Below are 27,768 nucleotides of genomic sequence, written 5' to 3' on the forward strand. Positions count from 1 at the left end.
TGCGTGTGTGTGTGTGTACACGCACATGTGTGCGTGTGATCCACTGATCCTGATTCCATTCTTTTTTCTCTTGGCTTAAAGGCACCGGCTGTATCCCCTGCATGAGGTTAGTGAGTATCACGCCAAAACGATGCTCCGTGAATGTTTGCTGAATGGATGGGTAATCAGCGGTCCGAAGACACTCTAGTAGTATTTGGGGAGGGGATGGTGGTGAGCCAGAGGTGGCAGTAAGTTTTGGGTTAAGGGTCCTCATAATCACTGTGGTAACCGCAGGCTTGGGTCCCTGCTTTGGAGGCCACTACATTAACAGGAATGTGGTGGTACTTCTCTTCCAATGGATTTTTGACATCACTGAGACCAAGTAAAGATCTCAAAAACTCATAAATGAATCACAAAGAGCTTGACACAGGGCTAATATTATAAAACACACAAAAATGATATTTAAGAAATTACCACTAAAATTTGACCATTTCTGCACTGAATAATTTCACATTTAGATAAACAGGGCTAACAGCTCTCAACCAAATTATGAAGCCATTTACAGACCATCAGGGGACAGTGGCTAAGTGCTAACCTTTCTGCTGGAACTTGGATGGGCAATGTCCCTTTTCTATTCTATATAGTAACGAGAAATGTCACTTGGGAACGTGGGGAAAAGAAATCAGCGTTAGCTATTTAAATTATTTTTAAAGTTCTAAGTATTTAGAATTATATGATGCTTTAAAGGTTTACCAATCGTGATGAAAACTATACCCTTGTGTTTATTACATAATGTATTATATATACTTGCTATATGATAGATATAGGATGAGTTTTAAAGTGGTTAAAAAAAAATTATATATATATATGTATACATACACCTCTTTCAAAACTCCAGTTCAGCCAGCAAGGGGACTCGGGCTGGACTCTTGCTGCTCCTTGTAGGCCTGAGGGGCAAAGCTGCAGGTGTCCCACTGACCACAGAGTAGGGTTGGAAGCTGGCAGCGGCAATCAATCGCCATGCTTAGAACCAGACTCTAATCTCGAGTGGCAGGCTCTAATTTCTGTGCTTGTTACTTGCTATCTATCACCTTTTTGTCTTAGTTCAAGGCAGTTTAGACCAGTAGACACAGAGTGATCCGGAAGCTGCCATCTAGAGGTGGACGACGCAGGAGTCAGTGGGGAGGTGGGCTGGCTTGAAGGGCTCATTCCCAGGGGATGGTCCAGTTTAAGAAATTAGTCGTCCTCAAATCTGCTCTGAAATCGTACCATGTCCAGGCTCTGGAGCGGCCCTGAACACTGTGCCAGACATCGAGGGTCTGTAACAGTGACCTGCGATGAGGGAATATGGGCACTGGAGCTGTACTTGCTGTTGGCCGGGGCATTAGGCCAAATGAGGACTCATTTTGTTATAGTAAGTAAAAGTTGATAGGTAAATGTTTTACTTCTTAAATATTGTGACCTTAATTTTGAAAATTTATTTCTTACATTTGTTCATATTTCTATAATGAAGATGAAGTTAAAAGGTAAACATAAAAATATCGATCACTTCACACCGCTAGGATGGCCTTAATAAAAAGACAAGTGTTGCCCAGGATATGGAGAAACTAGCACCCTCAAACATTGCGGGGAATGTAAAGTGGTGCAGCCTCTATGGAAAAGTGTGGCAGTTCCTCAAAATGTTAAACAGAAAATTACCACAATCCAGCAATTCCACTCCTAGGTATACACCCAAGAGAACTGAAAATGTGTGCCTACGTGAAAACTTATATATTGCAGTATTATTCATATTGGTGCCAAAGTGGAAACAATCCAAATGGCCATCAACTGGTGAAGGGATAAACAGAACGTGACAAATTTAATATAATAGGTTATTATTTGGCCATAAAAAGGAATGGAGCACTTACACATGCTCCAGCATGGATGAACCTTGAAAACACTATGCACAGTGAGAACCACATATGATATGATTCCGTTCATATAAAATACCCAGAATAGGCAGAGTCAGAGAGACAGGAAGTAGATGAGTGATTTCCAGGGGCTGGGAGAACATGGAAGGTGATTCCTAAGAGGTATAAGCTTTCTTTTTGGGGTGATGAAAATATTCTAAAATTGATTGTAGTAATAATTGCATAACTCTGGGAATACACTGAAAAAAAACAAAAACAAAAACACTGACCTGTACACTTTAAAGGAATGAATTTTATGGGACATGAATTTAAACCTTAATAAAGTTATTTTAAAAAAAAGAATGAGCAAAGAGACAAAGACTCACAAAATCAGGAGCCTACAAATGCCTTCCACTTTGTTTTTACAATTTATACTGCTGTTTAGTGATAAAATGCTAGCAATTGACACAAATGGTTCCTGGGAATCTAAGTTTTGCCAATAAAGTGCAACATAAATTTGGAAACCAGTGATATTAAACCAAGAGAAACACTGCCTTTGCAAAGTATAACCATTACTTTACGGTGGCCATCCTCAAAATGGGGTGAGGAAGTCATGCCTAGGGGTGCCCGGGAAGGGGAGGGGGTGGTGGGGAGAGAAGTAAGTTCTTGATTCAACCCTCCCCAGGGTGTGACCAGTCCCTATGCTCAGGAGTATCTCATATTCCTCAGGTGTGCTGGGGAAGAAAAATTAATTGAGAACCAGGAGTCTTCTCATGTTTCTAAAAACACGGCATAGCTACTACTTGACTAGTATTAACATAACCTTGGGGAAAGCAGCATGGAAGATTCTGTGCGGAGTGCGAACATGCAACAAGACATGCAAATCAGTAATGACAGTGCAGCACGGCCCAGAGAAGCTGTCGCCTCGCCCTCCTGGAGGATACCTGCTTACAGGGCTTGATTTGACCCAAAGTAAAATCTAGGGGTAGGCATGCTACTCACACACAACAGGGATCCACTCTGTAGTTTAAGCTGACATCGAAACAAAATGTTAACGCTAATGATTTATGTAATCCACAGAGGATTTGGAAAACCCAAATCTGTACGTTAACTATTTAACACTATTTTGCTAGTGATCTAAGTACATATTAAAAGGTCATTTAGCATGTACTCTAAAACACAAAGAAAAGCTGGTTGCTGGTCTAGAGATTCCTTCTTTAACTGGCAAAGAAGCCTTTAAATATCATATAGGATAATGATTATTTCATTCATCCTCTCAATGCGTATCACTGGTCTGGTCTACAGCTAAAAGCAAAAGGACATCCTGGGCCTTCACAGGTATAGTACAGCTTTAGTGTCTGAGAATTTCTTAAGAATTCTAAAAAAGATAACTGAAAATCTCAGTATCTGCGACTATTCCTTTAGATGTTTCTGATTGTTTCTTTATATTAAGAGATTGTTTTCATAACACTATCATTTCTTGCTTTATGCTAGCTTTGCACCGCTATGCTTGTGGAAGACAGACAAACCAAAACGGTTCCAGTGCGAGGGAATGGGATGTCCAAGTACAGACGTCCCATTCCATCCAAGGCATCTGGCTCAGCTCTGCCCTCCCTCTCTTGCCAAGTAGCAGGAAATGCTCCAGTCCACGGTTTGTTCATCGCTATGCTCTGCGGAGCTAAAAGGTGGGCATCTGATAATTAGGGAGAATAACATTCCTCTGCTACTTGCCCTGGATAAAGGAAATTCTAAATTTATGTATTAAATACAATGAGGCTTTTGGGTTAAAACACTTACCAGGCCCTACAATGTTAACAGATTAGAAATTTTTTAAGTTGCAACTTTTAAAGCCGCGGCCCCAAATTCAAAATTTAATGTGTGGCATCAAGTTAGGTTTCCACCTGTTTAAGAAGTATTAAAGTAATTCCACCTGGTAATTGACACGTGAAACCCTAAGTTTACAGGCTTCATAAACATATGATTCAATGTCATGATGAAAGGGTAAATAAATATTAAAATTCCTCTATAAAACAAAGGTAAAGCAAAATGGCATGCTGCTTCTCAGGAAAGAATAAGCCTCAAAGCAACACAATTTCAAAACTAAATATTTTGTTCATAGGAGATTTTGCTCAGAACGAATGGTATTTGTTTCTAGTAGAGATTCAATCCAAAGACAGAAATTAGCGCAAACACTCAAGACTAAGAAGCATAAAGAAAAGCACTTGCCTGGTGTTTCACTGGTTTAGGTGATTCCTGCTGCTCGTTACAAACAGATAAATGCAAACGTTAGCAAGTTTGGGTCTTTTCCTAGCGGTAAGCCACATCCAAAGCACCAAGTCAGTGTGCGGTTTAGAACCGTGAAAGCTGGTTTGCCTGGCATCTCTCAGGGAGTATTAACTACTACTTCTCGTATCTACAGATTAAGGACAACTGACGTTTATATTCTCACCCCTTTTCTATCATCAATTCTCCCCAAATTTCTATCCTCCCCTCAGGCTGCTGTGCGTGGTAGCTCTGTAAGTTCAGGGAGAAGCGCTGAAAATATCTGAGGATCTTCTCTTGGTGGAAACGAAGAAGTCTTCCTAAGCACTGCTCATCGATGTTTAACAATCCCCACCACAGCTTTGTAAGAAATTAGGCTTCGAGTTACAACCGTAATTCCAGTTTGCCCTGGTGGAATCGCTAGTTACTAACATTTTCCTGATGCCCTAGCTCCCTCCTTGCTGGGTGGGGAGTGGCGGAGACAGGGAGCTGTCAATTACAGCAGCACACTGAGTCCGCTTGCTTCCTTATTCTTGTTTCTGAAATTACAAAAGAATAAATCTAAGGGTTTTAAAAAACAACAGCAGAACAAACACTTACAGGAATATTATGGTCCTTTCGTCCTTTGTGTGAAGAAGCGACATGAGCAAGGTACTGAATGACTTTCTTAGTATTTTCTGTCTTCCCGGCACCCGATTCACCCCTGGAAGAAATATTAACATAGGCTGCTTCACAAAAAGCACAGCATACACATTCCCAAACTATAATCGACAAAATTAAACTGAGTTGGAACAAGAATTAGTAGGAAGTAAAAAGAGAATAAGTAGGGAAGAAAAAAAAAAAAAAAACTATCACCAGTAGTTGGAAAATTATTATTTTTAAATGGCATAAATTAACCCAAATATTTTTTTGGTAGATGCCGCTAAGAGGACAGAGGAAAATGTTCACAACGATTTTTTTCCCCCTTGGAATTGGGGGCTCTGCCAGAGAAGCGGAGTTTATTAGAATGTTTGTAAAGCAATGCCTCAGCACCAGAAACATATCCAGCACTGGAAAGAGAATTCCTAAAACAGTTAAATTAAGGTAATTTAATCTGAAGGAGCTGAATGAACTCTGGGATGTCCGCTGATTACTGACAGCATCTTCAAGGACACTAGACGCCTTCTCGGCTCATCCCTCAGACCAGGCTGACGGTGGTTCTCTCCCCTAGACCCACGTGGCACCTTGTACATGCCTCGTACACAAATCTTCACACTGATCACCAGCCTCACCCGAGGAAGGATAAGGTCCCATGCGTTTGCTGATTTGTATGTTTGTGTAGTTTCTTTTTAATCCACGTAACCTTGTGCAGTGTCGACACACAGCCAGGACGTAATTTGTAGAGAAAATGAAGGGATACTATGCATTTTGTTATGAACTGGGACAAAGGCTATCACTTCCTATGATTTCTATTTTCAAACGAGGCTGGCACATTTCAAAGGTTGCTTTTTATTTCTACTCAGTACTAAGCTTGAAATTCAGGCAAGCTGCTAGCATACAGTGTGATACTTGAATTATGGCCTCTTTGATCAAACACTTGAGGTTCCCCAAGACCCGGGCAAAGCAAAATGAATAAAATCTCAATTTGGGTTAAAATAAAAAACTGTAATATATAATTAAATTAATTTTCTAAAAAACAACAACAAAAACACCCCAGGAACTCAAAAATGTTATTATACACATGGCCAACTAGTGATCCTCTACGCCTCTTCTATTTAAGGCTTGAAAATCTATTTTTTCGAACTCTGACCCTTTCTTGAAATTGTACTTGGAATTGTACTATCTGAACTGTCCCCAACATGAGTTCTTTAGGTTTCCTGGTTGCATTACCTCCCTAACTCTCTGCACCCGAATACCACCGAGGGGTTGGGCAAAAGGGTCCTATTGATCACCTAGTGGTATGGCTTTGAGTAAGGAAATTAACTTCTCTGGAAATGGACATCATCATTGGTAAAATGTAGGAATAGGATTAGACTCTTTCCAGCTCCAAGATTTCATGATTCTAGATACAACCCACTTACTGGTGTCTAAGAATATTTTACATATTAAGCTTATTAACCACCATCTACTGTTGTATTAAAAACTGCCCCCTTCTTTGTTTTGCCATCTAAGTCTAGTCTTACGTACTCCAATCCACCAAACCTTCTATTAATGTTTCTGCCTGCTATTCAGGCTTAAAAAGCCCTTTCCTGGCTTCCCTGGTGGCGCAGTGGTTGAGAATCTGCCTGCCAATGCAGGGGACACGGGTTCGAGCCCTGGTCTGGGAAGATCCCACATGCCGCGGAGCAACTGGGCCCGTGAGCCACAACTACTGAGCCTGCGCGTCTGGAGCCTGTGCTCCGCAACAAGAGAGGCCGCGATAGTGAGAGGCCCGTGCACTGCAATGAAGAGTGGCCCCCGCTCACCGCAACTAGAGAAAGCCCTCGCACGGAGACGAAGACCCAACACAGCCATAAATAAATAAATAAAAATTAAAAAAAAAAAAGGCCTTTCCTGCACTAACATTTATATCCATCTATATTTTCATTTCTATATCATCTATATTATTAAAACCATCTATGTTTTCTTCCAAGACTTTGATGGTTTCACTTTTTACAACTAAGTCTTTAAGTAATTTGAAAAAAAAAAAAATGTATGGTCTGAGGTCAAGACTGATTCTCATTTTCCCCTCAAATGATTCAGTCCACATCCCAACATCAACGGCTGACCAAGACATTGATTACCCAGCAATCTGAAATGTTATCTTTACCTTACACTTATGACTTATTCCAAAGCCAGTACCACACTGCAGTAGTTCGGAAGTATGACTAACCAGAGCACCCATCACTGTCTTTAAAAAATAAATCAAGTAGTCTCTGAGGTTAATTTTTTTTCAGATAAACTTCAAATAATTTTGTTCTGCTATATCCCTCTCCCATCTCCTCCCACCCGTCACCCCCATAAAAATAGTCAGACAGAATTTTGAGTTAAATAATACACCTGCTATTTTTAAGAGAAATGATGGCTTCATCTCTGTCTCAGTTAAATTCTGTATCTCTAAGTTCAAAACAGGCAAGGACCATGTTTGTCTTATTGATCTTTTAAGTCACAGTGCCTAGCATAGCAGGTACTTGCTGAATTCTGTTGAATAAATGAATATACGTCCTACACAAATTTATTTCTAGGCTCTATTTGATAATTTTTTGTTCCTGTTATTAATTTCACCACCATTATATTTTCTACCTGGCTACCACTGGTACACAGATAATGATTTTCGTTCATTCATTTATTCAACACATATTTGCAAATCATCTTCTATGTGTCGGGCATCCTTTTAAGTGCTAGAGATAGAGCTGTGGACAGGGCCCTTGTGCAGCTCAAGATCAGCAGAGACTTAAAGTAAACAAGAAAAACAAATGGGATAATTACATGTGAGGGAGGCGACGAAGGAAACAAGGAGGCGGCTGAAAGGGAAAAGGCAGAAAAGCAAAGGACAACTCCCTGGAGATGCCAGGATGAGATGCGGGGAGAAGCCTCCTGAAAGGTGAGCAGGACCAGGCAAGAGAGGGCCTGGGGCAGAGCATCCAGGGGGATGGAAAGACAAATGCAAAGCCCTCAAAGCAGAAAAAAGCTCGGTATATCCCAGGAACTGGCGGCCGGAGTGCAGGATTTGATATAAATAACTAGCAAGGCAGACAGCGGCAGGAGGTACTGCCGAGGTGGGAAGGGGTGGATGTGATGTACCCTGGAGCCATGGGAAAGAATCTGGATTTTATTTTATGTGTAATTTCGTTAAGAGCTATGATGTCGGTTTTCTTTGTTTTGTTCTTAACTTTATTCAAAACACCTAGTGTTTCAAGCTAAGCATGATGTTGGTTGTTGGTTTCAAACAGATAATTTTTCATTACGTTAAGAAATGAGCCTCATATAGCCTGGTGATGACTTGTCTTGAAAACAGTTGTGATTGGTACTCGTCAGCTTGGTTTGCCTCTGAGGTTTCTCAGCTAACCCCTCTCAACTGGACATGCTTCAGTGTGTCCTGAAAGCATTTTTTGCCCCCATCTGTCACACTTACTTGGCTGTACTTGACAACCACCTATGAACTCTGCTACATTTTCCATATTTCAGGTCTAAGGTACCTCTGCTAATAGAAAATATTGCTTCAAAGACAGATGTATTCCAGTACCTTACGGTTGAGGTCCCAAGAGGGGAGACAGCTTTATACTCTCACCTCAAAATGGGGATAATAGCTTCTGACACGTAAGGTTATTGTGAAGGAAAAAAATATAGTCCGTCTAAAGCTTATAATTAGTAGTCAGTAAACATTACCCATTATTGTCCACTCAGCTGGTGTCAGCTGGATGACACCATATAGGAGGGAATTTGAATTACTAAACTCTCTATAGTGTTAGTAAAGTGGTTAAGAAGTGGGCCATGGTGTCCTGGTGACCTACTTAGATTCAAGTCCCATCTACCACTTCCTAGCTTATGGGGCTTTGGGCAAGTTACCGGGCTCTCTGAGCCTCGGTTTATACTCCTTTAAAATGAGATTCGGTTACTTCAAAGGACTGAGATAACGCATGTAAACAGCATAGCGTGGCACCCAGCCAGAAGTTTCTCCATAAATGTCAGTAGTGGTAACAACTATGACAATGGTCAACAGTGATGATAAAGAAATTGACAGAAGTAAAAAGGTGATAACCTCTTATTTGACTATGAAAGACGCGGCAGGATCAAAGGAATATAATTCTTAGAAAAAAATTTTTTAAGGGGAAATGGCACATCTGTCCCAGATGGAAAAGGGGGAAATAAAGCATCTTGAACAAAAGTAAATGGGCAGAGCTTCCCTGGTGGCGCAGTGGTTAAGAATCCGCCTGCCAATGCACGGGACACGGGTTCGATCCCTGGTCCAGGAAGATCCCACATGCCACGGAGCAACTAAGCCCATGCGCCACAACTACCGAAGCCCATGCACCAAGAGCCCATGCTCCGCAACAAGAGAAGCCACCGCCATGAGAAGCCCGCGCACCGCAATGAAGAGTAGCCCCCGCTCACCGCAACTAGAGAAAGCCCGTGCGTGGCAACGAAGACCCAACGCAGCCATAAATAAATAAATTAATTAATTAATTAATAATACAAAAAAAAAGTAAATGGGCAAGGGAACCACAAAGAAAGCTCAGCAGACTCCTCTCGAAGAAAATTAGGAGAATCCTCAAAGGTAACAACAGGCCAAGCCCTCAAAGAGTGAAGAAGACAAAGGGAATCTGACCTCATTTCCACCAACGAGACAAGACCTATCAATGCAGTAGTTCTATACTGTAAAGGACTGCTTGTTTCATTGCTGGTCTCTGGGGCACAAGTGCAAGGTTAACGGGAGAACAGAGCAAGCAGCCTGCTGGGTGGGGTGCCCTGTGTCTGTTGCAGCACATATGGATGTAAAAGATCAGGAGTTTCTAACCTGAAGGTATTTGTGTTTTCTAGAGAGATCTGTGGCTTTCACTGGCTTCTCAAAGCAATGTGCAATCCAAACAATAACATAAAAAACAACAGTGGTGAGAAGCAGTGATGCAGATAATTAATGCATGATCAGTTCCGAGATCTTTCTCCGAATCCCTTCTGGACTGTGGGTATTTCCCCAAAGAGAACCCTGCTTTCCCAGATCTTAATTGGTTTTGTTTTTATTCTCTCTGGGTATTTGTAACATCAAATTCAGTCTAGTTTCAAAACCACCCTTTGCCTGAAGTTCTTGCTTTCGATAACCTCAATTTGAAAAACAACACATATATTTTACATAAAACATATAAATATACATATATATATAAATAGCATTACTCAATGACTTCCTACAGTTTCAAAACTCTGTTCTATTAGAAAGAAGCTTACTAGGAAGATCAAGATAGACTTGGGTTCAAGTCTTCTATTAAACACTAATACCAGCTAGTGTCAGGTATGTAAATGGAGATAACAGGGGTATTGCAAAGATTCATGGAGATAACATTTGCAAAGATGTTAGTTCCTTTTTCTGGAAGATTTGCCTGGAACATTTTAAACTCCTATTTACAAGTTGATTTGCATACTCGTTCCCCATAATACAGCTATCACTGAGAGGCAGACACAGTAATCTAAAAATCCCCACGTTTTAAGACTTGAGGACACATAAAGCAAAGAGTCGTTAGAAAAGCAAACTGAGGTCTAGAGAAGCTCACTGTCTGACCTAGGGTCATGGTAGAGCTGGGACAAAAACAAAAAACAAAACAAAAAAACCTATCCAACAACACAATGGTTTTTTAACTACAACACACTTTTTGTTGCCTTCACTATTTTTTTTTAAGACTATTTTTTTAGAGCAATTTTAGGTTACAGCACAATTGAGAGGAAGGTACAGAGATTTCCCTTGTAACCCCTGCACCCACACACACAGCCTCCTCTGTGATCAACATCAGTCACCAGAATGGTACATTTTTTACACAGGATGAGCCCTGAGTTCATAGTTTACATTAGGGTTCACTCTGGGTGTTCTATGGGGTCTGGACAAATGTATAATGCCTTGTATCCACTATTATAGTATCACACAGAATATTTTCACTTCCCTAAAAATCTTCTGTGCTCTGCCTATTCAACTCCCCTCCGCCCCCCACTCCCCTGGCAACCACCGATCTATTGATACTTATTATCTTCATAGTTTTGCCTTTTCCAGAAGAATGTCATCTAGCTGGAATCATACAGTATGTAGCCTTCTCAGATTGGCTTCTTTCACTTAGTAATGTGCACTTAAGCCTCCTCCATGTCTTTTCATAGCTTGATAGCTCATTTCTTTTTAGCACTGAGTAATACTCCATTGTCTGGATGTACCACAGTTTATTTATCCATTCACCTACTGAAGGACATCCTGGTTGCTTCCGAGTTTTGACAATTATGAACGAAGCCACTATAAACTTTCAAGTGCAGGGCTTCCCTGGTGGTGCAGTGGTTAAGAATCCGCCTGCCAATGCAGGGGACACGGGTTCGAGCCCTGGTCTGGGAAGATCCCCCATGCCGCAGAGCAACTAAGCCCGTGTGCCACAACTGCTGAGCCTGCGCTCTAGAGCCCATGAGCCACAACTACTGAAGCCCGCGCGCCTAGAGCCCGCGCTCAGCAACAAGAGAGGCCACCACAATGAGAAGCCCGCGCACCACAATGAAGAGTAGCCCCCGCTCGCCACAACTAGAGAAAGCCCATGCACAGCAACAAAGACCCAATGCAGCCAAAAATAAATAAATAAAATAAATTAAAAAAAAAAAACTTTCAAGTGCAGGTTTTGGTGTAGATACAAGTTTTTAATCCTTTGGGAAAATACCAAGGAGTCTGATTGCTGGATCATATTGTAAAAGTATGTTTAGTTTTGTAAGAAACCGCCAAACTGTCTTCAAAAGTGGCTGCACCATTCTGCATTCCCACCAGCAGCTAGTGAGAGTTCCTGTTGCTTCACATCTTCAGCAGCATTTGATGTTGACAGTGTTCCAGATTTTGGCCAGTCTAGCAGGTGTGTAGTGGTGACATGATGTGGAACATCTTTTCAGGTGCTCCTTTGCCATCTGTGTATCTTCTTTGGTGTCTTTGGTGTCTGCTAAAATGGTCTTTAGACCATTTTTTAATTGGGTTGTTTTTTCCTACAGTTGAGTCTTTTAAGAGTTCTCTGCATATTTTGGATAACAGTCCTTTATCAGTCGTGTCTGTCGTAAATATTTTCTCCCAGTCTGTGGCTTATCTTCTTGATCTCTTGACGTTGTCTTTTGCAGAGCAGAAGTTTTTAATTTTAATGAAGTCTAGCTTATCAATTATTTCCTTCATGGATGTCTTTGGTTTTGTACCACAACAGGCATTACCATACCCAAGGTCATCTAGGTTTTCTCTTATGTTATCTTCTAGAAGTTTTATGGTTTTTCATTTTACACTTAGGCCTCTGATCCATTTTGAGTTCATTTTTGTGAAGGGTGTAAGATCTGTGTCTAGGTTCTTTTTTTTCTTTTTGCATGTGGATGTCCAGTTGTTCCAGCACCATTTGTTAAAGAGACAATCTTTGCTCCATTGTATTGCCTTTGATCCTTTGTCAAGATCAGATGACTACATTTATGGGGTCTATTTCAAGGTTGCCTTAGCTATTTAATCAATTCTATCAATTTGGTTCACTTAAAACTTTTAAGGTATGTTACTTATAGCAAGAATCAACCAACTGTTTGAAATCCAGGATGGCTTATCATTATCCCTTAATGCAATATTTGTATAGGACATAAAATTCCTTAACAACAACAAAAATCTATTGTCACATCCTGATAGAAGACTGATATGGAGCAACCATTGTTTTATAATACAATTGTTACATTATATACAAACACACTTAAAAGGAGAAAAACTAGAGTTAACCAGCAGTTAGAGTCATAAAATGTAAGCAGAGTATTCTTTAAAAGGGGGCTTAGAGAACAGAGTAACTTCTTCACCAAGGGTGACTGTGAATTTTAATTATAATGAGAAGGAAAGTCAACATGAGGATTACACTCTTAACAGGATTTCACTTCCAATTACATTGGGTGCTCTCCCATGATCAAGGAAGTCCTTGCCAGGATACTGGAATAAAGGATCCAAGCCACCTGCTTGGTCATAAGTGGGAGGGCTCACACTGCCTGGCCTGAGTCTGCAGAAATAAAGGCTAGTTGGGGAGCTGTACGCAGATGAGGCCAGAGGGTAATTTACAAGTTCATCCTTTTGGGGGAAAAGTAAATTAGAGAGTAAATGACTAAAAAAGCAGAGCTTAAACAGGAGCTGTCAAACTACTTAAGTATTGATTTTTTTTAAAAATGGTGCTTCCAACTGTATTTTCTCTTTGTGATACCTTTGCAAACATAGGTACTTAATATAAAATAACTACTAAATAAAACTGACTAGTTATTCTCATACAGAAATCTTAATTAGCTCAGCTGTGTACTAAACTTAAGAAGACCCCAGTTACATACTCCTAGAGTTCTTTACTTGGTGGATCCTCAAAGGCACCAGGGAACATATCATATTTTCTTAAGTCTGGGATACCTTGTTTAACATTTTCATATTTCTCAAGTCACAATGTAGCGTGTAATAGATATAAGCATGAAAAGCTATTTGTTATTAAATATCATAACCGGTAGATTATTATAGAATTACTAAGAATTAAAATATGGTGAGGCTAAAAGAAGTAAGGGTAGGAACTGGCTGGCTACAGGAGGGAACTTTTTGCGGTTTACGTTACACAAATAACTCAGCACATATATACTTAAGATCTGTGCATTTCATTATATGTAAAATTTATCTCAAAAGATAAAGATGTAAATATTGGACTTTAGTTAACGTTATGTATGAAGTATTTAGGGGGAAGTGTGCTGACGTTTACAAATGCATCAGATGAAGGGATTAATAGTCCATCAAAGTGGTTTTCAGTTTAAACTGAAAACAATCTAAACAGTCAGCGGCCACAGAAAGGAATGCCATCTAACCTTAAGCAGAGCCTCCTGAAAATACAGCTGCCACGGACCCCCATCCCAGGGAGTTTCTGGATTGGGAGAAGTCTGACCCTTAGTACCAGGAAGTGCAAATTCAGCTGTCCACTGGCATCATAAAGCCCGATAGAACCCTCCATTACTTTCCCCCAGAAGTCCTAATTCTCCTACAGCACTCCTCCTTTTGTTAAATTTAGTATTTAAGCCTTTTATTTCTGGTTTTCAGCAGGTTACTCATGAGCACTCCCACACGCATGCGTGAATACACCTTGTCTTTTCTCCTGTTAGTCTGTCTGTTGTCAATTTGCAGACACCCAACCACAGGACCCAAGCTGGAAAAGTTCTCCTCCCAACACAAACAATAAAATGCATTGATAGATGGATAGAGCGATGAACAGATCAATATATAATAAAGCAAGTATAGTAAAATATTAATGGTAAAATCTAGGTGGTAGATATATGGGTCCTGACTGCAAAATTCTTTCAACTTTGCTTTATGTTTGAAAATATTTATAATAAAATGTTCAGAAAATTCAATTTTAAAAAAAAGAAAGAAAAGAAAACAAACATGGTACTTGATGACTGCTACTTTGTGTCCGCAAAGAGATAACCAGCTGCTAGGAGACTTACCTCATAAATCCAAGCCTATCCATGGATGCAAATGTCAGTCTAAAATGACAATGACCATCTAATTGCATGCCTGTGATGGGCACTTTTGGTGACAAGAGTAAATCAGTGCTCACTAACCTTTGGTTCTGTCAAACAGCAGTCATCCCCTCCCCCAAGTGTTTCCTGCTTCCAGACATTGCAAACAGTCCTTATCCAAAATGGTCACCCAAGCTCCCAAACCACCCAAAGAGGAGAGCTCCATGTCCTGCACCTGGTCCCCTGCGTATTGTGTGCAGGGTCACTGTTACTGTGACACTGCAGACAGGTGACACACAAGTTCTAGTCCTCTCTCGCTCCTGAGCAGAAGAAGGTAGCTCATTTATTACGCTCATTTCATGACGCTTCAGTGACTAGATTCTTGTGGCGACTTTATATTAACCAGTGCTGTATAATAAAGAATTGCTGGTCTTTGTTTCTGATTCCTGGGAGGGAGCCTCTAAGTACCTGGAATGTCTTTGTTATTCATGGTGGGCACTTCAAAAGCTCCAGGATGGGGACTGGCCAAGCTGAGAGCCCAAACGGGTGATTAGAGGTTTGGGCTTTAAACCATGTGACATGAGCCTCACCTCTTGGGAGGGGAGAGGGAGTGGACGTTGATTCAATCAATCACGCCTACATAACAAAGCCCAATAAAAACTCTGGACTTTGAAGCTTAGATAAGCTTCTTGGTTGGTAACATACACTGATGCACTGGGAAGGGAAGTGACCAGAGGCTATGGCAGCTGTGCCTTTGGGAATCCCCAGACCTCACCCTCTGTGTCTCTTCTTTTGCCTGGCTCTGACTTGTCATTCTAGCAAAGTACTGAATCTGAGCGGGTAGTGGCAACCCCCAAACGTGTAGCTATTTATTTAGTCAGAAGCACAGGTGGCCTGGGAACCCCAGAGCTTGTGGCTGGTGTCTGCCAAGCAGGCCCACGTAGAGGAGCGTGCCCGGGAAGTCAGGGTCAGAAGTGCTTTGAAACAGATACTTTTAAAAAGACATCTGCAGATCACGTTCTAAATAACTGACTTTTTGGAAGAATACAGCCAATGGAATTAAATAAATAAGTAAGTAAAGCAAAAAAGTGAACAGACTATTCTAGAATATAGAATTAAAATGAAGAGATGTAAGGAATACAAGGAGTGAGAGCCTGACAGGATTTAAAAGTTATTAGAAACATGGTGAGGACTGTTACAGAATACGGGTTGTACATGAGATGACATTACTGAATCACTGTCAATCTTCTCAAGTGTGACAATGGTCTGTGGTTATGTGGGAATGCCTTGCTCTTAGAAAACGCCTGCTGTGTATCTAGGGGTAAAGTGTCAGGATGCCTGCAAACTTGCAAATGGTTTAAAAAAAAAAAAAAGTGCTGTGTGTGTACAAAGAGAACTGACATTTAAGTGAAGGGTATACGGGCACTTAAAGTACCATTCTTTCAACTTTTCAGTAAAATTCAGGTTTGAATTTTTTAAAATAAAAACTTGGGGAAATGCACGAGCAAAGGTTAAAAAAAGGAAAAAAATGAAGTAAATAAAACGTAAAAATTTAAAAATCACTGAAATAGGGGATGGGTATATGGGGGTCACCAACTATTCTATTTTTGTGTAGGTTTGAAGTTTCAAAATAAAATGCCTTTATAAAATGCTATCAGAAAGGTTTTACCCTTTGAAGACACATACAGTATTCATTAGTTTCTAAACTTCCTAATCTGTACTTAAGCCTGTTTCCTTGGTTCCTACTTAATTAAGAGATGCATTCTTTTGTTTGCATTTTTATCCATTTCCTAAGTATGTTCAGAACAGTGTGCTAGATTCTCAGGGGATAATTAAAAAGCAATGAAGGTAAGTCACAGTTCCTACCTTACTGTCTAGTTATAAGACAAGACCCACACGACCTAAATAGGTAATGAACTGCTGTCTATAAAAAAAAGGGCCTGATAAGGGGAAATCAGTGTGGGCTGGAACTGGCTGTATCGATGGGCATATTTCCTCCCTGGGGGGAGAAAGAGGCTAAAAGGCAAGGAAGTCAGCCAGGATCCACCAAGATGGGCCAGATAGTAGGTGCTGGGCAGGGCTAGGAAAGACAGGAGAAATATGAAACGAGGTGACAACCAGAAAGAGGGATATGAAAGAGAGCGGGGAGTCCAAACACAGGGCAAGATTTAAACCTTGAGTCTGGAAACACACAGTGTTGATGTCGGAAAGAAGGATAATGGGAGACACATCTTATCTGTGTAGGAATAAAGGTTAATTTTTAGGCATGTTGAGTTTAAACTGGCATTTATTCCCTACTTCACACCCTGGGCTCCACGCAAGACCAAATTACCTGGAATTGCCTGACATCATTTCTCACCCGCTGTCCCCTGTGCCCGGAAGGTTCACCGATTCTTTAAGAAGTCCCGAGGGATTGTGACAAGGATGAGGGTCTAGAAACTCACCTGGCTGCACGGCTGGCCATCTGAGCTAGAAACCCCCTAGAAGCCAGTAAGGACCAGCCAAGGCTGCTGCCTCCCAAAGGCCCAAGTCCCCCCCACCCCCTTCCCCAATGCACCAGGGCGCAGAGATGAACTCTGTAGGGGAGCTTTCAGACTCACACCCCTGCCAGCCTTGTTCACTGTCTCAAATGTCGCTCCTCTGCTCTCATATTGTGTTTTCTTTCTCCTGATCCCAAACCCCACTATTTCCTGCTCCCGCCCCCCTCTTTTCCTCTGTACTCTCTGGGCCCCCCATTCCACAGTGTGCAAAGGCACCCATGTTCTCAGTGTCCTCCCTGAACACTCCCTCCTCCGCTGGCCCTGCTCCACGTCACACACCTGCACACACACGTGAGCAGGAAGAAAGGGGCATCTTTCTGCCTCTCCCTCAGGTCGCTTCCAGACCCTCGTGTTACAAAGCCTCGACCCCTCACCCCCGCCTCTCTGAGGTCACATACAGCCATAACGGTTGTTCTGACACTTGGATTTATTTTGTCTAGTAAGATCATTAAACACAAACAAAAACCTCCATTCCCGTTTCAAAAAAGAAAGCACTTTTTATCCCCCCCAAAAAAGGGAAGTGTCTTACCTTGGAATAAAGGACATTCCTCTAAGTGAAATAGTTTAGCTTTTTGAAGGGCTCACTAGAGGCCACCATCCTCACACTATCACTCGTGTGTGTGTGTGTGTGTGTGTGTGTGTGTGTGTGGTCAAGCCTCTCCTCTCATGTGAGTGACACACCCCCAACCCAGGCCCCTTGGCTCCTTGATACCTTCAACCCCGATGACCCCCTGCTCTCTCTTTGCTTCGGCTGCCCACTCCTGTGGCCACACCGAGGTGTTCCCATCTCATCACCTGCGGCCACAGTGCCTACTCTTCCTGCTCCTTCTGCGCCGGTGTCCCCAGGAGGACCTGTCCTCTAGTTCTCTGACCCAACTCCTTCCTCCCTATCAATCCCCCCTCGTTTGCCTATATCCCAGGCAGGGTCCATCATGACAGTTTCTCTGGCCAATGTCCTCAGTTCTCTCATTTCAGTGACTGCCCATCTGCACCCGCTTACAAAAACTGTCCCAGCTTCTGTTGGATTGAATCTGGTTCCATTCCAACACCCTCGTGGGGCAAGGTCCACAGCAACGACCCCAACTGTTTCACATCCTGCTGTACCTACCCCCTTGGCTAGTGTTTCACACACTGACCTTGGCCTTGGCCACACATCTGGCTTGGGAATGGGGCAGCAGCAAGTGCAGCAAGTGTGCACAACCCTTATGCACTGGAGCTCGCTCTCCTGCTGCTCTTGGCACCTGTCACCATGTTAAAACCAGGGCTGGCCTGCTGGAGAGTTAAAGGGCCTACAGGCAAGGCACCCCGTCCAACAGCCAGCCAGCCAGCAACTCCCCCCTTCCCCACCCCCCGTCCCAGGTGCGACAGGTCAGCCTGGCCCCGCCCAGCAGAAAGGCCCAGCTGAGCCCAACCCAATTGCTGGGAAAACTGCTTTAAGTCATTAAGTGTCAGGGTGGTTTGTTTTTTAAGAAAAGCTAATTCAGGGGCTTCCCTGGTGGCGCAGTGGTTGAGAATCCGCCTGCCAATGCAGGGGACACGGGTTCGAGCCCTGGTCCAGGAAGATCCCACATGCCGCGGAGCAACTAAGCCCATGTGCCACAACTACTGAGCCTGCGCGCCTAGAGCCTGTGCTCCGCAACAAGAAAGGCCGCGATAGTGAGAGGCCTGCGCACCGCGATGAAGAGTGGCCCCCACTTGCCGCAGCTGGAGAAAGCCCATGTGCAGCAACGAAGACCCAACGCAGCCAAAAATAAATTTATTAAAAAAATAAATAAATTTATATTGATTCGTATAACTCAGAGGCTAAACAATGCTGGAAGAAAATTTACACAACAGAGAGACTAGTGTCAGCTATTTCTGCTTCTCCCCTCCTCCTTATTAACACCAAAGTCTCTCTTCATGGGAAGGAGAAGCCACGAGATGGGAACTTTCTCAATTCCCAGCCTCCCTGTCACTCTAGAGGCCTCACGTCCCCCCAGGTCCCGGCCCGACGCCCACCCCGTGCCCTCCGCGCCCCTCAGTTCTCTCTGCCCTGCCCCCATCTCCCTCTACAGCATTTAACCTCTCCCACATTAAACTCACCATCAAAAACAACAAAAGTCGATTTCTCACCACTAATCCACTGCTGCAATTTTCACTTTCTCAAGCCCTGGGGAAGTAGCAGGCCTACACTTGGCTTTTTGATTCTTTTTTAAACTTTTTCACACACACACACCCCGCCCCCGTCATTCCTCAGCTGCCATCTGGCTTCGACCTCCCTCCCCACCCCCAGTGCACCTCAGTCGACCACCGCCAGCCTCCTGCTCTAGCGCTAAATCCCACGCCCGTGGTTCTGTATATTTCACTCAATCTCAAGGGCGTCTGACGCATTCTGTGGCCCACGGTTTGGGCGTCTCTGCGGCGTCTCACCCTCTTCCCCCACCCTTGAAGGTCGCCCCTCCCGGGGATCCCACACTCAGAGGCGACCTCACTCACCGCGTGGCTGCCGTCACCCAGGCCGCCGGCTCTGCATTCCGGGCACAGCTCCGACTCCACGTTCATGGGGCCAGCGGCCTAGTGACAGCTCCACTCTGGAGAGCCACAGGCACCTCAAAGTCAGTGTCCTCCCAAACTCCTTGCCTTCCACCCCGAGCCTGTTCCTCCACCGAACTCCTTACATCCTGAAACTGGCACAACTCCAGCCTCTCCGAGCTCCCCTTTCTCGGGCGTGTAAATCACCGAGTCCCACTGGGCCTGTCTCCTAAACTAAACTCCACCAGAGATCCATCCACTTTCCTCTGGCTCCACCACCACCTCTCCACCTGAAGTCACTTCCCTCCCTCGCGGAGCTAACTCAACAGCCTCCCACCTGGTCTTCGCGTGTTCACGCTTCCCCGTGCACCCTCCCCACCGTAGCCAGCGTGACCTTCCTAACGTGCAAATCTAACCGCTTCCTGCCACGGGTTCTGTTCTATCCTGACTCTCCAGCACTTCACACACAGCACACAGGCGCATGATAATAATGCTTCCTGGGTGGTACGGGTGAATTCCCAAAATGTCCAAGAGGTCAACACTTGGACAAACAAACTAAAGATGTAAGTTTCACAGATTAACGTTATGAAATGTGTGAAAAGCCCAGTTTGACAACCAAAGAGTAACACCAAATTTAAGCAACTTATATACTGTAGTCTTAAAACAACAACTGCAAGGTTTACGTCAAACTCTTAAGTGACTGCTCTCCCTTCCCCCTCCCCCCATACAAAAAAATAATGGCTTTTACTTTCCAACAGAATCGAAAAGAAGTCTGAATGTTCAACATTTACTTACGTGCAAAGAATTGACTGGTCCTCACGATCTACAAAACAAAACAAAACAAACAAAAAAAAAAGAAAGTGACCATTTGCCTGGTTTTTAAAAAATTTGATATAATAATAAAGTTGCAGTGATAGCCTCTAAAATACTAGTAACTCTGCTGCTCTCAGGTCAAGTTAACTCTTCCCAACCCTATTATATATTATACAGTCCTAAATCCAGTCAAGTTCATCATTCTACTGCCAGATTCTCTGGGGTAGATAACAACCCAGGCTCAGATGACTGTACATGTCTAATCAACCTGGACTCTCCAGCCCGGCTGCCCATCAGAGTCAACTGGGAAGTTTTATAAAAAGGATCTCCGCAGAGCTCCACCTCCACCTTCAGGGGGAGGGATTGAAAACCCCTTTTTAAGCAGGTTCCCCAGGTGATTCTGATGCAGGGCCAGGTTTGGAAACCACTGCCTTTCAAGAAAACCCACCACCAGAGAGGAATCATTATTAATTTGACCTTAAAGGAGAAAAAACCCCAAAAAGTATCAAACACTGAGTGGAAGAGAAGATTGAAGGAGGATAAACATCTATATGAGGTTTAACCACTGTCTCAAGTCAGAATGTTAGATACACCAAAAATAACGAAAGGACGTATGATGAAAAATATCTAACATGATTTTAAAGTGATGAATGATTTAAGTATTCATATTCAGCTCAATTTTTCAACTGAAAAGGTGAAATGCAAACCCACGTGTAGTCCAAGGACAAAACCACCTGTGTAGGATGTATGACTTCCAATCACTTATGAGCATCATTATCTCTATTTTACAGACGAGAATGTTCTTTGAGGAAGTTAATCCTCCAATCACATAGCTACTGGGGGACAAGGACGCAGGTGAGAACCCAGGTCTGTCTGCCTCCAGTGCCTGTGTCCTCAACACTCCCGACCAAGACTGTCACTGCCTCAAAAGCAACTGCGGTCACGAGGGCCCGGCCCAGGTAGCATTTCCGTCGCTCCCTACTCTGTGCTTGCTTTCCCATCAGAAAAGCCATCACGTGCCCAATGAAGGTCTCACAGTAGTTCAGGCATAGATAACCTCCATCAAAGAGAAATGAAGAGTTCCTTCACTACGTCATACTCTTTTCATATAATATTATTAAAAGAAACAAATCCATTCATATACTCTGTGTATAAACTGATTTATAGCAAGAGCATATTACTGCCTGGCCCCTTGAGTCTAATTTTAATTCCTAATAATAGCTCCTAACCACTGTTTTCTCCTTCTTTCTGGCCGCCATGGGCAACATAGTTGATGTCTGCCCCTTTATTGGTTCACTTTCCCAGGGATGTGCCATCTCCTTTCTGTGGCATGTCCTTCCCGGATCCATGACCACTTGGATTACCTCCACCTGCCCTTCGTGCTCAGCTCAGCTGTATCTCCTCTGAGGAGCCTCCCCAGACCCTCTTCCTCAGGCTTCTCCCTGTTTCCTTCTTTTGACCACAGTATTCTGGAGTTAGACAAACGATACCGCCAACTGCCTGCCCCACCAGCATGTGCTGCCTGAGATCACAGACTGTCTTGCTTCTTTATTCCCAGAATTAACAGTCAGCCTTCCGTCCACTGAGACAACCCAGTACAAGGAGCCAGGCCGGGCACTGGCAAGGCACTGGGAACTGGAATCTTCTGTCCTAGTTCCAGCCCCACCATAAACTGCCCACAGATCTATAAATGAGGCATTGATTCCTTGCTGGTCTCGGGTTCTTCACCTATAAAACTAGGATTTTACCAAGTTTTTGCGTATTATTCACTCTAAACATGAACCCTCACACCCCAAATTCTCCTGGTCTGAGCAACGTCTATAGAACTCCACTTCATAGTTTACAATGAACTTTATATGCTAAAAACCTATAAATATAACCAGACACAGCCTTATAGTGACATTTAAGGGAAATAACTTCATGTTCAAAAATGCAACTAGCCTTCTAAAGAGTAGAGACTCATTTGATAGCTCAGTTATTTTCCAAAGCACCTTTCAAAAAACACATAAGGAGGTACTCAATAAATCCATGTTGAATTAAATCATATTTTCAACAGTGAAAAAGGTTTCAAATCAGTCACCTCAGCTCCTACCTTAAAAAACTAGAAAAGCACAAATTAAACACAAAATAAGTAGAAGAAAAAATGATAAGGAACAGAAATCAATGAAATGGGAAACAGGAATAAAAAACAAAAACAAGTGACCAAATGCTGGTTCTTTGAGATCGATGAAATTGATAAATCTCTAGACAAAATGATCAGGTATAAGACACAAATTACCAGTATCTGGAATAAGAAAGGGAAAACCACTATAGATCCCAGAAATACTGAAAGGATAATAAGGAAATATTAGGAACCACTTTCTGCCAAAAAATTTGACAACTAGGATGAATAGGATAATTTCTTTAAAAGACATAAACTACTAAAGTTCACTCAAAAAGAAACAATAACTTAAATAGATGTAGAAAAGACATACAATAAAACAACATCCATTCATGAGTAAAAACAAAAACAAAAAACTCAGCAAACAGGAATACAAGGGAACTTCAACAACTTGATAAAGGGCATCTACAAAACACCTACAGACAGTTTACATCATCCTTAATGGTGAAAAACTGAATGCTGTCCCCCTGAGACCAGGAATAAGACAAGGATGTCTGTTCTCACACCTATTCAACATCACAAAGAAGAAAAATAATTAAAAGCAGAGACTTAAAAAGGAGGAAATAGGGCTTCCCTGGTGGCGCAGTGGTTGAGAGTCTGCCTGCCAATGCAGGGGACACGGGTTCGAGCCCTGGTCTGGGAAGATCCCACATGCCGTGGAGCGACTGGGCCCGTGAGCCACAATTGCTGAGCCTGCGTGTCTGGAGCCTGTGCTCCGCAACAAGAGAGGCCACGATAGTAAGAGGCCCGCGCACCGCGATGAAGAGTGGCCCCCACTTGCCGCAACTAGAGAAAGCCCTCGCGCAGAAACGAAGACCCAACACAGCCATAAATAAATAAATAAATAAAATTAAAAAAAAAAAAAAAAAAGGAGGAAATAACAATGTCTCTATTTGTAGAGGACATAATTGTCTATAGAGATAATCCCAAAGAATCTACCAAAAAACCTTTCAGAATAAGTGACTTTTGCAAGGTTGCAAAATATGTCAATATATATTTTAAAAATAATATTTCTATATATTAATAGTGAACAATTGGAAATTAAAAATTTTAAAGTTCCATTTAACACTACTAAAAACAGGAAATGCTTAGTTATACTAAGGGATATGTTATACTTAGATATAAATCTAACAAAGTATGTGCAAGACCTATATACTAAAGACTATAAAATACTGATGAAATAAATTAAAGACCTACATAAATAGAGAGATAAACCATGTTCATGGATTGGAAGACTCAAAACTATTGTCAATTCTGCTCTAATTGTTCTATAGAGTCAATGCAATCCAATCAAAATGTGAAGAGTGGGACTTTAGAAAATGACAAGCTAATTTCTATAATTTATATTGAAAGACAAAGCAACTAGAATAGAGAAAATAACTTTTAAAGAATGATGGTGGAAAATACACTATTTGATTTCAAGATTTACTGTATGGCTATTGTAACCAAGACGTATGATATCTGCCAAAGGACAGACATACAGATCAAAGGAATTGAGAATCCTGACAAAGGCAATTCACTGGAGAAAAAAATTGTCTTCTCAACAAATGGTGCCAAGATCAACTGGATATCCACATGCAAAACGATGATCTTCAATCCATACCTTGCACCATACATGAAAATTAACTCAAGATGGATCACAGACTGAGTGGGAAAAAATTGCAAATCACTTACCCAATAAAGGACTTGTAACTAAAAAGGACAAAGAATTCTCAAAAATGAGTAATAAGAAAACAAACCACCCAATTTTTTCAAATGGTTAAAAGATTTGGACACTTCACCAAGGAAGACATACAGGTGGCATAAGCACATCAAAAGATGCTTAATATCATTAGTCACTAGGGAAATGCAATTTAAGACCACAATGAAATATCACTACACACTTATCAGAGAGACTACAATTTAATAAAAAACTGACAATACCAAGTGCTGACAGGATGCAGAACTGGAACTCTCATCCATTGCTAGTAAGGTTGAAAAATGGCACAGCCACTTGGAAAAAGTTTGGTAATTTCTTATAACGTTAAACATACACCTACCATGTGACCGAGCAATCCTACTCCTAGGTATTGAGCCAAATGAAATTAAAACTTACACTCAAAAAACCTGTATACAAATGTTTCTAGTGTCTTTACTGCCAAGAACTGGAAACTATCTAAATGCCCTTCGAATGGTAAGTGAATAAATAAACTGTGGAACATGCATCCAATGGAATACTACTCAGAACTAAAAAGGAGTGAAGTATTGGTGGATGACGCTCAAATGTACTATGTTAGTGAAAGAAGCCACCCTCAAAAGGCTAACTTGTGTATGATTACATGATGTTCTGGAAAAGGCGAAACTATAGTGACAAAGGAAAAAAAAATCAGTGGTTGCCATGGTCTAGAGGGGAGGGAATGACTATAAGGAGAGTGTAGAAATTTGGGGGAAGATAGAGCTGTTCTATATCTTGATTGTAGTTACACAACTATAAGCATTTGTCAAAGGTCAAAAAACTATGCACTAAAAAGGCTGAATATTACTGTAGGCAAATGATACCTTACTAAAATTGTATATATTTAGTTTTCCCATCCAGCAACATGCTGTGCCTCTACATTTAAGACTTTAAAAAAGTTCTGCAATTTCTTATTCAAGTTCTGCCTATTTTTGTTCACTGCTACTATATACATTTTTGGCTAAAGAATAAGTACATCTTTAAACTTATCACCCAGTGAAATCACTGTTTCATCCCCTCACTAACCCTTTCACTCTGATGCCTGTACCCTCTTAGTTTTCTTCATAGCACTTATTACTATGATATTGTCTTTATTTATTTTCCTGTATCTTCAATGAGATAACAGTTCTCTAACACAATCACTAGAAGGGTTTTCCTACATTTGACAGCTTCTCAGGGTAAGGAGTGTTACTGTCTCCCACTGTCTGTATTCCCACATTATAAGATTCAATACATAGATTCAAGGCAACTGTAATTCATTATAAAACATTCCTTTTCCTGGCATAAAATAATGCCCTTTGTCCCTGTTTCTGCTGTGACGTCTACTTTAGACTTGAGATGACTTTAATTGGTGCTCTCTTTTTGTACCCATTTGGCCAAGGAAATGCCCATCACTGCACTGCTATTATTTTTCTACTTTGAGATGTCTCTCTTGTAAGGGGCATATGATTATATTAGGCTCTGTTATTTATAGGGGGTTAAAAGTATTTCTATTTACTGCTGTATTTGGTGTTACCTGTTTTCTGACCTTTTGAAGCCTTCCTTGATGTTCCTTTTAAAAGATGGTCTGTTTTCCTTGCTTTTCTTTCTCCTAATGTAAGAAACTTTTATCCAGTTTCAACATTTTTCAAAAAGAATCCTTTAACCTACATTTTAAAGGTTCACATTTTGATGTATATCAATCCTAGTCTTAAAAGACTTATTCTTAAAACAAGAGAGGGGTAGTATATGTGCTTATTATACTAGGACATCCCTTGGTGTGTCAGACATCATTTCAAGACTGCTGCTCAGGATTCCACTATATAAATGAGCCATCCTTTTAAGTAATTACTTACTCGTAGAACAATTGGTTATTTCCAGTGTTTCTCAGGAAGCTACTGGAGGCTATTCTCCATCCAAAAAAACAGCATATGGGATCCAGAAATTAAGAAATACAACCATGGAAAGAAACAAGGAGGAATTCCCTGGTGGCCCAGTGGTTAGGACTCCGTGCTTCCACTGCAGGGGGCACGGGTTCGATCCCTGTCGGGGAACTAAGCTCCCGCATGCCGCAAGGCGAGGCCACACACACACAAAACACACATACCCTTAAAACACACATACCCTTTGATCCAGCAGTCCACAGAAAGAAGCAAGGAATTTCCAGAGTGCAGGCGAAGGCAAGTCTGAAGACCACTAAGTACAGACTGGAGGATAAAGGGTCCCCGGAGGTATGTCTCCAAGGGAGGAAAGACACTGATAAATTACGTGATATATGTCTACGTATTGAAAGAAGACTTGTAGTTCTGTCAAATCAATGTAGTAATTGCAGAACTACTCTGTTCCCCCAAAATAGGAAAATTACTAACCCCAGGGAAAACAGCAAATTGTGTAAGAAAGGAAATGTGATCATAGGAGAAATAGTTTAAATGTTGAATACTAAAATGCCAAAAAATGTTGATTTGACTTCTATCAGGAAGATGGGGGCGGGCAGTTAAAAACTCTTCTTTCATAATAGGAAGTCTATAGAAAACACCGGAAGTTAAAAAAAAAAAAAGAAAGAATATCACAAGCCTGTTACTTAGAAATATATACATACACAAGAAGAAACAGATTAAAACATGATTTCCTCTAAAGAGGAAATCCAGAATGGGCAGGGGTAGGACAGGTATCTCTTGTTTCTTTTTCAATAATGTAAGCCTTGCTGTACGGTGTTTTTGCTTGTTTCAACTATCTTCACGTATTACTTTTTAACAAAAAGTAAAAAGTAATTTAAGCATTCAAAGTTCTTTGACAATTTCTGATCTTGATGTTATCCAGACTATTCTGCGTTGTTTAATGGTCTAAAACCATTTAGATAACACAGGAATTATCTAGTCCTTGAGATTTGATAGACTTCCCCACTAAAATTGTCTGGGCCTTGTGTCTTTGAGACATAAAGGTAAAATCTCTGACAATCTTTACCATTTCTCCCACTGGCATTTTTCTAAGTTTTCCACCTTATTTTGAGTCAATTTTGTCTCTGTTTATAGTGTTATAAAACCTTTATTCTTTCTGGTGGTTCTCTCTTAGTCACACTTGCCAAATGTTTGTCTATTTTACGGTCTTTTCATGGAACTAGTTCAAGTTTTACTTAACAATTTTATGTTTTTCCTCTAGTTTAGGTTCATTTCATGTTGTACTTTTTAAAAAATTGAGGTATACCTGACATGTAACGTTATATTAGTTTCAGGTGTACAACACAATGATTCAATATTTGTATATACTGCGAAATGACCACCACAAGAAGTCTTAAGTTACCATCCAGGCTGTACTTTTAAAGAACTTCTTTTGTGTGTGTGAAATGACACACAGAAAAGCTCATGAGACAATACAGTTTAATAAATTATGATAAAGTCTTTTATCTACCTTGTGAGTAAAAGGCTTGTATGTAAATTTTTATTTACTAATAAAAATATTTATAGCTATGAATTCTTTCTTAAAGCAGTTTTTGCCTTAAGCCATAAATTTTTTACATGTGATATTTTGTTGTGGTTAACTTCTAAAGAATCTGTAATAGCAGTTTTGATTTCTTCTTTTACCAAAAAAGCCATATAGATGAATGGCTAACAGCAAAAACAGTAAGAAGAACTCATTAAACAACACTCCCACAAAACAAACCCAGGTGGAAATCTGTTAATACCTTGTCTTACTGCACTGTGGCCAGAGAATGTGGCCTGATCTGAGATTTTTATTGGTGACTTAGCATCA

General features: G+C 41.4%; 1 protein-coding gene across 8 annotated transcripts in view; it reads right to left on the minus strand.

Annotated features, from left to right (window-relative positions):
* The window catches only part of MYH10 (myosin heavy chain 10), a 138,385-nt gene that overhangs the window by 83,766 nt on the left and 26,851 nt on the right, over window positions 1-27,768 (minus strand). For 7 of the 8 annotated variants that reach the window (XR_005017736.1, XM_036836184.1, XM_036836185.1 and 4 more), the window contains exons 4-5: window positions 20,147-20,174; window positions 4,731-4,833 (exon numbers count right to left, since the gene is read on the minus strand). Coding sequence is in view for 7 of the 8 variants with exons in the window: in XM_036836184.1 (XP_036692079.1) it covers window positions 4,731-4,833; window positions 20,147-20,174 (131 nt within the window). In the remaining variant the exon portion in view is untranslated. Of the gene's footprint in view, window positions 1-4,094; window positions 4,125-4,730; window positions 4,834-20,146; window positions 20,175-27,768 lie in introns of all 8 variants that reach the window. The other variant, XM_036836191.1, reaches the window with a different exon arrangement.

This window comes from Balaenoptera musculus, chromosome 20 (genome assembly GCF_009873245.2).
Source record: "Balaenoptera musculus isolate JJ_BM4_2016_0621 chromosome 20, mBalMus1.pri.v3, whole genome shotgun sequence".
In the NCBI taxonomy this organism is placed as follows: Eukaryota; Metazoa; Chordata; class Mammalia; order Artiodactyla; family Balaenopteridae; genus Balaenoptera; species Balaenoptera musculus.